The 13,308-nt window shown below is 39.0% G+C and overlaps 1 protein-coding gene across 4 annotated transcripts in view; it reads left to right on the top strand.

Annotated features, from left to right (window-relative positions):
• Window positions 1-13,308, top strand: part of esrrga (estrogen-related receptor gamma a) — a 133,472-nt gene that overhangs the window by 94,215 nt on the left and 25,949 nt on the right. For 3 of the 4 annotated variants that reach the window (XM_088004378.1, XM_088004376.1, XM_088004379.1), the window contains 2 exons: window positions 7,315-7,425; window positions 10,173-10,355. In XM_088004378.1, the coding sequence (XP_087860504.1) occupies window positions 7,315-7,425; window positions 10,173-10,355 (294 nt within the window). The remainder of the gene's footprint in view (window positions 1-7,314; window positions 7,426-10,172; window positions 10,356-13,308) is intronic. The other variant, XM_088004377.1, reaches the window with a different exon arrangement.

The following is a 13,308-nucleotide window of genomic DNA, read 5'->3' as shown; positions in this document are numbered from 1 at the left end:
TGCCGCACACACGCACGTATGCACACACAAATTAACACCTAGTGCCAGCTTTGGCCCTGCTCCCCACAGCCTCTGAGACCTAATGAGTGAGATCAGGTGGAAGGCCCAAGTCTGTGTGAATGTTGCTACTTGTGTGTGTGTGTGTGTGTGTGTGTGTGTGTGTGTGTGTGTGTGTGTGTGTGTGTGTGTGTGTGTGTGTGTGTGTGTGTGTGTGTGTGTGTGTGCGTGTGTGTGTACAGCTGGTAGTGTGTGTGGCTCTTAACTCGACTGAAAGCTCAGCTATCTTGATTGCTGGCATCCACCCTCGTTGCCCCTGCAACCATGTAGACGATTGCTTGACTTAAATGGTTGAAGAAGAGCATGTCAACTAAATCAACTAGTTTGTGTTTAGTTTGTCTTTCTCAATTACTCTGGTACATATATAATGATCCAGAAAAAAATGGCGTAGAGATGTGATAATAAATAAACAACAGGGGACCTAAAAGGAGAATGACAAAAGGGATGAATGGGGGTGATGGTGAGATTGAAGGAGGCGAGAGTTGAGGAAAAACAAAAGACGGGAGAGCTAGACAACTGGTGGCGTCTGGAGTTCCCCCCATGGGAGCCTTGTATCTAAATCTGGCCCTGTAGTGTCTATCCTGCATGACTGTGTGTGATTGTGCTTCTGGCATCTGGTTGCATCCCTGCTAGAAAGAAGCGATAATGGAAGTGGAGTGACGAGAGATCGGCCTAAGTGGTCCGCTCTCTTTCACGAATGCTTTCTTTGCGAAGAGAGAAGAAAGGAGGAATTTTAGCAGGCAAAGCTGCAACCAGAAACACTCTCACATAATAATTAGACAGGCAAATATGAAGGTGGGCTGCTTCTAAATGTCTTTTAGTCCAATCACAACTCTTTGTATTTTGCCTTGCCTTTTAATCAGTACCTTCTGACACATGTTATATTGTAGCTTAGGTATATATAAGTACTTATATATATATATATATATATATATATATATATATATATATATATATATATACACACACACTATATGCTACACTATGCAGACTCTCTGTCTGCACTGGCGAAAATTTACTTACCTCACGCCAAATAATTGTCGTTATTGCAACCTACTTCATAATTGATTTAGCTAATAATTATTTGACAAATTGAGCATTCACAGACTGTGAAAAGAGAACTACATTTTTTCATCATCAAACTATTCTGAGACAGTAGGACCTTGTGAATTTTACAGCCTTCCTCCCAGGACACATGCTTTACAGAAACTTGTCATGCATCCTAAACAATACACATGGTGCACAGACATGACAGTATTTGATGTTTCACAAATTGCAGCATGTTTTTTCTTCTTTTTTTTCCAATTTAGACACATATGAAAACGTGTTTTTTGATACTTTAACAGTTTATAAATAATTAGTTATATTGAGGTATTTTTAAGATGCTTTAAATGTGCAGTGGAGTATTCAGATTGTAGTTTCAATGCGTTATGCGCGCAAAGAAGACCATACTTATTCTGGTACTTCACTCGATCTCACTCACACGCAGCTACAAATTCACACTCCAGTGACAGCCACCTGCCCACTGCCTTAGGCACGGCTGTTCAGATCTGTTCTGGTCTAAACAAACATCACTGCATGACACCACACATTCGCCTCTCAACTTCGCTCATACCGCCTTTATTTTATCTCTGACATCGGACAAATGTCTGACATCACCAGTGTATTCTAAACATTTTTGACGCACATAAAATATGTTCGGTTTTCATTGTGTGTGTGTGTCTTTCTCTGGATTCAACCTATATTTATTCATGCAATACATAATTATATGGTTACTCATTATTAACCGTTACATTTTAAGTGTTATGCTCAGGTTTTTTGAGGGGGTTTTTCGTGCTGAAAAGGCTTACGCTTTGCAGCAAAAAGGATGAGTCCCAGCGATGTTAACGTGTCAGCAGATTTATGTCCTCAGACACAAGTAATACCAGTAACAGATACACACACTCGATTTAAATGGGGCTCTTGTCTTGCCCACTGCAGTCACCCATCAGTCCATAAAGCCGCACAGGAAAAACTGTAATGTTATTACATCCACACTGCAGCGTAACACACATATACACAACATCTAAGTCCAAAACTAGTTTAAGGTGACTTCAACACAGTTAATACACCGAAGGAATATGTGGTCCCTCATTTCTCTCTTTTCCTTTGTCTCCCACTATTTGCCTTTTTTTACCGTCTATCTACAGTTAACTCCTTTTGGCTGTGATCTACAAAAATTCATTCATTTTACTTGTCTACCTACTCCCCCCCCTTTGCTCCTTCCCACGGCTCTCTTATTTATCCCCCAATTCTCTCACCATTTTCATTGACCATCTGAAATCAATCTGTGTTCTGTTTTTCCTTCCATCCTCTTCTGTCTTTTCCTCTCCCCTCTGTCTTTCTCCTGCATGTGCATTCAGGTGTCAAAGGCATTTCGCTCGCAATCCTTCATCTGTTCACAAACACACACACACACACGCACACATGTGCTGACACAGAGTGACGCCAGCACGGTGTAAAAAAGAAAAAAAAAAAAATCTATCCTGATATGATCAGTGGAGATCGGGCTATTGACAGCCAGCAATATTCCCACGATAGAAATCATTCACCTTCATCACTGTCGCAGTGTTTGTGAGCACACTTTGGTGGATGTGCGTGCATAACTGAAAGAATGAAAAATAACTTAAGTAACACAATATTGGCAAGAGAGCGAAAAAGTTAGAAAACATACCAGTGACAGGAAAACAGTTATGTTGGGATATTTGTTCTATGTGTGAGAGAGTGTAAGTTAAGGGCTGCTGCTAGTTGGATTTTCTTGTAGACATCACTCTGGTTTGTCTCCATCGACAGTGTCATGCAAAAATAATCACACCCCTTTGAATCTCTTGCATCGTTGCATAACTTTACATATTACAATGAGCTTGGTGTTCATTTATATTTAATCCACCTGAGTTAACACTCTGTAATCGCCTGTCAAGTTTTCCTGCATATATTCTGGACATATCATGTCATACCAATGGTTATGGTGTGTTTAGGGTTACGCGCAGCGTTATTTATTTTTGTCCCACAGCTTTATGCATGTGAGCCAGATTGATCTTATGTAAGTAGAGCACATTCTTTTAACTTTTTTATTCTTTTGTGGCAAACCGCAAAGGAAGCCAATTACGAATACAAATTTTCCAATCATTTTCTTCAACTAATGCTTCTCTAGTCAATTACACACAAGTTGACTCTATTTACTAATAAGTTGAATTGTGAAGGGAAGTTGTACTGGATTTCACTTGGGGGTTTGAATACATACATGCACGCCACACTTTTCAGAAATTTATGTTTAAAACAAATTAAACCGTGTATCTTTTACTTCACTTCATACTTATGTACCCCATTGGGCTGGTCTGATGCATAAAGTTCCAAATGAAACACAGAAGATTCAGGTTGTAACATGAAAAGTTCATGTTCTTAGGCAAAGTATGCTGTATTCTTCAGATTTTCTTTCTTTCCTCATATTTCATGTCGTACAAGAGCTCTTTTTTATTTATTTTTAGTCATTACATTCTGTTTTGTGTTCAGTCTTTCTTCTCTTTCCCTCTTATGTTTCATTATTTCTAATTTCCACATTTGCTCCCCCACGGCCCTCTTCTCTCTCGTCTTTTTTTCCCCTCTCATCTCCTTCCTTCGTTCCCCCTCTCTCGGCCATTCTTTATGGTTTGAAGGCTCATTTGTTAAGAGGAGTTAACACACTCTCACTCTCCTACGAGCTTCCTCCTGTCTCTTTTTTTGTGAGCGTTGGAAATATAATTTTCAATTTTTAATTTGATTCATTTAGATTTGACCATTAATCAGTGCTGAGAGAGAGTTAATTTGGTGGAAAATAGATGAGGTAGTTAGAAGGGACACTTTATGAAGTGAATTCAGGGTCTTTTAGTTGCACCAGGAGGAGAGAGAATTGAAAGTTGGAATGTAAAAGAAAGCGTTCAAAAATCGTGCAAGTATATTGTGCTGAAAGACTTAACTCTTTATTAGAGAGTTGAAGTGAAAAGCTCCTTATCTGGTTTATGACACCCACACTTTTACAGCCTAGGGCAAACGGAGAATCTTCTAGAAACCTTAAAAAAAAGGTTTCTAGAAACCTTTTCTCTAGAAAAAAGGTTTTGTTGTGGTTGTAATACCACAACAAAAATACCTTGATTATCGACAAATATGTGATATTCCACAAAGTACTCTGCAAAACATAAAACTGGATTATTTATTTAGACATTGCTGATTGAAAAGACATACATTTGTTTACCATGAGAGGAGCGAATGCAAGTTTTCTATCTAAGTTAGTTATATATAGGAGCATTAAATGATCAACCATCCATTTAAATGAACATTTTCATAAAAACTAGAATTTGGAATAATATTCTGGATTGAGTTGTCTGGATATATTATTTCAACATATAATCATCTTTAATGATTAGGTATTTAGTACATAGGCTAAATACAGTATATAGTCTATGTACAGTACTGAATAAGGTGGGTAAGAACCTCAGGTTTATTTGTAGACGCTGGTATTTATGTGGCTTCTCTCCTCACATAGGTAACATTACAGCAGCTGCTTTCTGTTTTTTTCATTCTATTTCTGTTTTGATGTCATGCTGCCTTTTAATTTTGTGGCCACGCTGGTGGTGTCACGATTGTTGTTTTAGGGGTCCCTGCCGTTTTTTGTGCTGATTTTAAACTGAGCATTTTTCTTCAGCTTAATGATTGCTTGCACCAGAAAATTTAAATTGCTCTTCATTTTATTGTCCCTTACCATTTCTACACCTGCTTTTCCATTTGCCTCTCCCTTCTCAGGAACACTAGTGACCCAAGTGCTTTGTGAACGTGCTTCTTGTCAGGGCTTACAAACACGACACGCCGGTGTGGGTTACAGAAATGTAGATGTAGTTTCAGTGTGTATGTGAGAGGCAAAAGCCCAGAATAGGTGTTTGAGTAGGTTTGTACCTCCTAGTGTTAAGAGTCTCTTGACCGTTTGCTGACACTGGGCCCCCTGCTGTACCTGGACTGTCAGTCCTTCTGTCCCCCTTTCTCCGCCTCAAGCAGTTGCATACATGAACACACACACGCACACACACACACACCATGGAGTTGATGAGTGCCTGCGTCATTCAGAAAGGATTGTGGGCAGTTTAAATATGCTAGATATAAAGCACATCTATAAGTACTCGCAGGTCTGGTTTATCCTTTGTGATATTTTTCCTTTTCTGGCAATTGAAATCTTCATGTTAAATCTCTGTGTTGTTTTGAATGTGGTCTGCATATTTTCCAAATGATTTAGATCTCTGTGAGCGAGCAAATCTTTCTTTGCTTTGTAGAGTGACAAAACGGTGAAATAATTTAAATGTGCAATGTGTCCAAGAAAATCTTTCCAAGTGTTGCTGTTGGTTAGTAAAATAATTTTTTTGTCGTAATGAATGTAGTACTTAGAAGTAGTACTATTCTCAGCATATTGTAGAAACCACTTTTTGAAATTGCTACAAATTTTATGTCAAAAATAACAAAAGGAGATTTTTGTCTATGTACATACTATCTGCACAATTATTAGACAGAAGCCATTTTATCAAGTATTTAGAGTGCTTTAAGTAAATTCAAAATAATAGTTAACTTTACTTAAAAAAGGGGCAACAAACAGCTTTAACATAAATGTCACCATTCGACACGCAGTACCAGATTATAGCTTTTAGCTAATTCACATCTTCAGGTCAAGATAAGTAAAGAAAGTCTAGAATTTTAGATTTAGATTGTCAATAAAACACACACACACACACACACACACACACACACACACACACACACACACACACACACACACACACACACACAGCGACCATAATGGACTAGAACAAACCTCGGATCTTAAAATTTAAGAAAGTAAGGGTGAGGTTTGGGCTTCCTTATAAAATCCATGTATGCACAGTTATTGGGCAAATGTAGAGGGCAGAATTATTATGCAAATAAATTAAAGATGAACATTTTTCCATTTGACTTTTTATTTTCACCAGATAATGTGAAATTAACCTTTTAAAATTTGCAACTAAACTGACTTGTCAAGCTACAAATCAAAGACCAAACCTCTTTCAACAACGGCAACAAACTTTCCCATGCATGGAATCTGTCAGTTTTTTAAACTGTTGATTATCAAATGTTTCTGGCATCAACTGCAGGTGTTTCCCAGACACACTGTTCAGAGAGCTGGGCTGTTCTCCTTCCCTTTTAAATGTCCTGTTTAAGAAAGGTCCACAAGTTGTTATCAGGGTTTAGGTCAGGTGATAAAGGATGCCATGCCCTTTCCAGGACAGCAAAAATATCTAACGCCTCACACTTTAAATTTACACATTTTGATTTCTGGTGTTACTATCTATAGGCTACAGTCACTCATTAGAAAAATAAATCTTACCTGTAACACTTAAACCCAAAAAGCTTTTAAGTTTAAACAGCTTGTAGTTAGAAAATATGTGCAAAAACATTCAGTTGCTTTATTTAAAAGTTGATGTGCATGGTTTTGGTTTTAATTGCAAGTTTGTCGATCTTTAAAGTGCCATCAACACTTCCACATTTGTTTAGCATGAAGCTAATTTTTAAGGCATCAGAATAAAAACAATTCTGAACAAATATTTCATCTCTCTCCCAAGTTACTTGCTTTCATTTTCACTGGCATAAAAGTACAGAAGTATTTCTGTGTGCTTTCAAAACTTTCAGAGTGTTTCAGGCCTGCTCTTCTCTCCTTTCTGCTGCTATCGTCTTCAGTCTTTCCCTCTCTTCCTCTAAAGCACATAACACCTCTGTCTTCTTTATCCACCTTTAAGTGGTAACCACGGTAACATCCAATCCCTTGAGGGATAGGCCTAATTCAATTAGGACTCCTTTGTGTCAATTAATTAACGAGACAGAGAGGGAGACAGCAATCGGGAGGCAGAGATTGGGCAACATGAAGCCAGAAAACCAGTAAAACAATGTGGGAAAAGAGTGGAACTGAAATAGTGTCTCTGTGGCTTTAAGTCGATTCTAAAAGTAAAAGAAAGAAAAAAAAAAGTTTAGAAAAACACATAAGAGTAAATAAATAAGTTTATTAATAAGCAAAAAACTACACATACTCAAGTGGAGATGTCTGCTTTCACATGTTTTTTTCTTGGGTTAGAATGTGCTTAAGACCATGACGTGTTTATTATCATCAGTGTCTCGTTTGCCTCCACGAAAATAATACTTGTTTCCTTTCTTTGATATGTCTTCCAGGTGTTCGTCTGGACAGGGTTCGCGGGGGAAGACAAAAATACAAACGCCGAATAGATGCAGACAACAGCCCGTACCTGAACCCACAGCTGGCTTTGCCTCCAAAAAAGCCATGTAAGAAAATAAACCTTCACACACATTTCGGATCTAACAACTGTGTGTAATCTGTGTCCGAATGCTGAATTGTCTTAACCTGCAAACAAAAAGTTGTAAACACAGGTTGTAAAGAAACCCAGCTGTTTGGAACAATGTTTATCTCTGTTTGTTTCTACTGCTATCTTTTTAAGATCATTTCCCATCATAAGTATATTAATTTAATTTCTGTTGGATCGGCTGCTTTTTCAGAGAATAAAAACCAGAGCACAACGAGTGGACACCTAACAAGCGAGAGTGAGTGAGAGTGACAGGGACAGGTAGAGACGTGGGGAGATTAAGCCTAAATGAGAGCGTTTCTCAGACAGAGAGAGAAGGAGGAACAGGGAGGGTGGGCAGGAGAACAGCCGTAACCCTAATCCGGATTAAATCCAATCTGGCAACCACATCAAACTAGAGTTAGCTCTCTAGCTAACCGTCTGCTTGTACACACAACATACACACACACACGCACGCACGCACACACACACGCTGTGCAGATTGAGCGGTGTTTAGCAGCTTGCTCCCCAAAGCCCATTTTGCCTAAAGCTGAAGCATATTCTGCTCTAGGCCAATATGCTGAATGGCTGCACGGCAGCTTATTGGGACTTCTGCAACACTAATTATTGAAATGATGGGATAAACTGATTTTGTGTGCACTGTGTTTATGTTGGCATGCCAAGAGGATGAGTGCGTACTAGCACTCAACATAAAGTTTATGGTTAGTCTTGTTAATGTAGCAAAAGGTTGTCCTTTGTAATAGAGGACAAGTCCAAATATTCCTCCTATTTTCTGTTAAACAGCTACTTTTATTTCTGTCACACACAAAATCCTCCTGCGCCTCTGTCATCCTCGCAGACAGGAACACTCACACAGCCTGTCTGTCTGTAGCCCAGTCCCTAGCCTCACCGTCCCAATTGATTGTTTGAGAACAGAACAATAGCCCAGGGTTTGGAAATGGGCTTCCATTGATTCTAATTAGGGAAACATTAAATAAGATTTACTCTCAGGTACTGCAGTGTGACTCGGAGTGGTGAGGCTCAAATGACCCCAGAGTTGGACCGGGCGTGTGTGGCTACATACATTTCATTTGTGTGAATATAAAAGATTTGGGGGTGGTGGACTGTGTTAAATCAATACACAGCTTATCCTCACAACTCTGTTTCACTCCCTCTTGTTTATATCTGCCTAGTTATCACATCTCCAGACGCTTCCTGTCCGTCTTTTACAATCAGTCTGCGGCTCTTTTTCTACCTGTCTTTGCCTGTTTTTTCCATCCCTAATCTCCTCCCCCCATCTTTTTCAATCTTTCTCTCTCCTCTTGCTCCTCCATCGTGCACCAACATCCCCATGCTTGATTAGTCTGTGGATTAATTTGGAAGTAGGATATCAGTCTGCTACTAATGGGCCATAGAGGTCTCATCACCACATGTCACTGTGGCCAGCAGAGCTGTTTAGCTTGCAGAGTTATCCTTTCTCTCTATATGCACCCGTAAAGTAAATCTCTGTATGGCTATGATGCAAAACGCAAACATTTGTGGTAACTTAAATTGCTTGTTGTAATCATCTTTAAACTCGCAGTCCTTTGATGGATGTTTTAGTTTTTGGTACTTGCATTTTTATGTTTGATCCCATCAGTAATATTTTTTATTTTGTTTTTAATAGGACACACTATGAGCCAGTTGTGACATTTTTTTATCCACATCTTGTGTTTTATGCCAAGTCCACTATGCCTCTGTTCACTATGTGTACAGAGTTATGTTTTTTTGTCACTTTTAAAGGTCTGAGATTTTCAAACTCATTCTAATGCTAGAAAAAAATAGTCTTAGTCATTTAAAAAGCTGTTTTTTTTTTGTCAATATTTCATTTATTAATTGAAAAAAGCTATCCAGCCAATCTAATCCTATGTGAGAATACAACTGGCCCCTTTGTTAAATCACAATTTAACTGTGAGCAACCACGTTTCTGTTTGGATTTTACTAACCACACCAACGGCTTATTACTGCCTGACCTGTAGAAACAAGAAACTGCTTAAAAAGAACAGGAAGGAGGCTAAAATATCGAAAAGAAAAAAAAAGAAATATTTGGAAGCTGTGCATGTGGTTGCATTTGGCATAAAACCATAATTTCAAAATAAAAAAAACCTCCTAAAACTGTCAAGCCTGATGGTCTTAGGCGGCCTTGCTGATTCAGAACCTGGGAGAATTGCAGATATTGATGGAGCCATGAATTTCACTCTCCACCAGTAAATCCTAACAGAGAATGTCCTTCAGTTCATGACCTTGAACCCAAGGATTCTTGTTTTTGCTAAAAAAATAAAAAAAAAGGAAACAGAATCAAAGTTTGGAGCAGCCTACTCAAACTCAGGACTTGAACCTGAAACAGAATCTTCCCAGGATATTGTGCTGATAAACTTGGCAATTTTTGCATGTTTGGGTAGCTTTTTTCCCCCTAATAAATGAAATCCTCTTCTGAAAACTGCATTTTGTATTTATTAAGACTGATGATCTGAGGTTGTTAATTTTACAGAAAAAAAAAGAAAACAAAAAAAACCTGTATTAACTCACAGCAGCTGTGTTTAATCACAGCAGGTGTTTTGTTAGAGACTGTGCATTGACTTTTCACATTTTTGCACCTGAATGGTGTGGAACAGCTTTTACCCTTCCAAGACAAAAATTTCACTATCTCTCTGTCTCTGTGTCTGTCTCCTTGTCTGGTGGTCATGTCAGTTGCCTTTGGCTGCCTTGCAGATAACAAAATCGTCTCTCACCTGCTGGTGGCCGAGCCAGAAAAGATTTACGCCATGCCTGACCCAACAGTACCGGACAGCGACATCAAGGCCCTCACCACGCTGTGTGACCTGGCGGACAGAGAACTGGTGGTCAACATCGGTTGGGCCAAACACATCCCAGGTAGGGGTTCCAATTTAATTCCCAATTTGAATCAGTTCATTTTTATTTATTTATTTTATCACAACCACACCCACAGACAAAGAAATGCAAATACGTTGTTCGATTTGGGGGGAGGGTGTGTCTGGGGCTGCAACGTCTGCAGACGTGCACAGTCACCCGGATACTTCCAAACCTTGACATGATCGGACTCTTTCCCCAAAATTGTGTCTTTAAGGTTAACATTTTTATTCATTTAATGTTCCAAATGTGTTTGAAATTAAATGGTATGTAGAACAGATGGATGATTAGAGATGAAGGAGACTAAGATTTAATGATAGATAGATAGATGGATAGATAGATAGATAGATAGATAGATAGATAGATAGATAGATAGATAGATAGATAGATAGATAGATAGATAGATAGATAGATAGATAGATAGATAGATAGATATTTTACAGTGTATCTCATCTATTTCTACCTACAGAGGAAAGAACTCAATCTAATCCTTTTAAGCCAACCTCTAACCCCTTTTCTCCCTTAATCTCTCTTGATCTGCAATACAAGATGAAAGGAATTACCATAATGGCAGAACAAAAAATATGATCTTGTGTTAAAAAAATGAGGAAGAAAGTAACAAAAAAGCAGCAAAGTGCCCAAACTGCTTTGGCCGTTTGTAAGCGATCCTGCAGAGAAGAGCAGCATATCAGATTAACAGATTAGCAGAAGGTTTTGACCTTTTGTCAGATAAAAATAATTACAGAATAAAGGAAAGGAAAAGAAAATACAGCCCTGCTTTGCTTCAGCAGAACAGCATAGCAGGGCTGTAAAGCACAGGGGAAAATACCAGATTAGAGACATAAATATTATTTAGTCATGCTGCGTAAATCTATACCAATAAAGCTGGTGGCGTTGGATAACAGGGTCCATGAATGATACGTATATGATATCAATAATGCGAAAATAACAGTGAAAAGGAAAAATCGAGATGAATTGAGTGGGAGCGATAGGAATACACATTGCCCCTAGTAAGTGTATTGATCTCTGCTCTGCCATATGGACAATAAGCAGACATACATATTGATCCATAAACTAAGAATAACACTAAGGATGGGTTTTTCTCTTTTTAGGATAATATACCATATTTCCCATACTTATCTCTTTTCCGATGTTTCTCACAGTTTCCTGTCCTCCTCTGGTTTCTTTTTAACTCTTTACCTCCATCCTGCTGAGTTTGTGACTTGCTTTCATATCTGAAGCCACACCAGGTCTAGCACCCTATAAAACATCTCACGTCAGTTCAGATTATAATCACAAACATCAAAGTATTTTTGGTGGAATTGTGTGCAAGATTAACACAAATAAATTACAGTTGGGAAATGGAAAAAAATCAGATATTTAATTTTCACTTTTTTTTTCTTTTTTTTTTTTACAAATAAAAATGTGGAAAACATGACATGCATTTACATTCAGCCGCTGCTTTCCTGTTACTCAATTGCTTTTAATCCTATATAGTAAATAGAGTTCACCGTAATCACGGTATAACTACTGCAGGTTTGTTAGTGAACAAAAAGAAACTACAAAACAGTTTTCAATATAAGATGCATTGAAAACCATTCATTGATTTCCATCCATTTTCCGGTTATGCTCTACTTTGTTTTGATCTGTTGCTTAGCCTTAAATAAAATAAATCGAATTTGGTATTTTATTGGGTTAGAAGGTGACAAAACAGGATAAAAGTTCAATACCTTTGGGAGATGCTGTATACTCATCACACATACCATGTGTTATCTAATGCACTTGGTTTGCACCTTTTCTTTTCTTTACTGTTCTTAAAAGTACGCAGGCCAAGTTACACAGGTTATCTGATGAGCGTAGTATCTGTGTGTGTCTGTGTGTGTGCGAGCATCTTTCTGTAAAAAGGGAGTGAAGCGCAACGATTGCTTGGAGGAGGAGAGAAGATGGTGTGATTAGATGAACGAGGAAGGCAATCCACTGCTCCGAGAGAAAGATAGAACTCTTCATCTTCCAAGTGTGTGTGTGTGTGTTTGTGTGTGAGTGAGTGATATGAGCACCTTATGAAATCCTCACTGTTTACAGCACTGAACAGTGATGTCCTCACAGAGCATGATCTACTGTTCACTCACAGTGTAGAGGATTGTCAGAAAGAAATACACCTCCTCAACATTCTTTATCAGTTCCTGACATGCACACACACACTCACTCACACACACGCGCACCCAGAACAAAACAGAAAAGGATAGACCTGTTAACCTGTTAGCAGCCATCTTGTTTCACATCTTGTCGGGCGCGCGTGCGTGCCAGAGACGACTGTGTTTTGAGTGTGCGCACGTACACAAGGCTTCGCTCGCCATGGTACAGTAATTTTTTTAATCAAATTGATGGAGAGAGACTGAGAGACAAAGGCAAAAAAAAAAGACAGAGGCAGAGAGAGGGGAGGCGAAGCCAATTTATGTTTCATGATATGGCTGCGCAGCGCTGCACATACACACATGCACATTCGCGCTGCTCGCACACAAAGGCTCCTAACAGTGGTAACAACGTGTCAAGGCGAGCGCCAGGCAGCTAATTTGAAGTCATTAGATGTCTGCTGTACTGGCAACAATTTGTTACGCTCTCAAACGCACAAACACACAGGCAAAAAAACCACATCACAAACACACACTGAGTTAAGAGCCGTCTGCGGATAGCGAGGAGCCTAAATTGTAAACTAATTTAAACATCACTCAGCGTTAGAGAGGCTGCCTGCAAGACAGGCCCCCGGATAACAAGACCAGAACTCTTGTGTGTCTGTCTGCGTGTGCGTGTGTGTGTGTGTGTGTGTGTGTGTGTGTGTGTGTGTGTGTGTGTGGACGTGTGTGTGTGTGTTGCTGGTCATGTTTGACACACAGAATCGCCTCATCTAAGAGACTTTTGACATTATACAAATACACACATTCCTCTGATTGGTTAT

Source organism: Poecilia mexicana, unplaced genomic scaffold (genome assembly GCF_051168715.1).
Source record: "Poecilia mexicana isolate PSO_F unplaced genomic scaffold, ASM5116871v1 scaffold_3, whole genome shotgun sequence".
Taxonomy (NCBI): Eukaryota; Metazoa; Chordata; class Actinopteri; order Cyprinodontiformes; family Poeciliidae; genus Poecilia; species Poecilia mexicana.
Note: the sequence above shows the minus strand (reverse complement) of the source record. Positions and strands in the feature narration are given on the sequence as shown.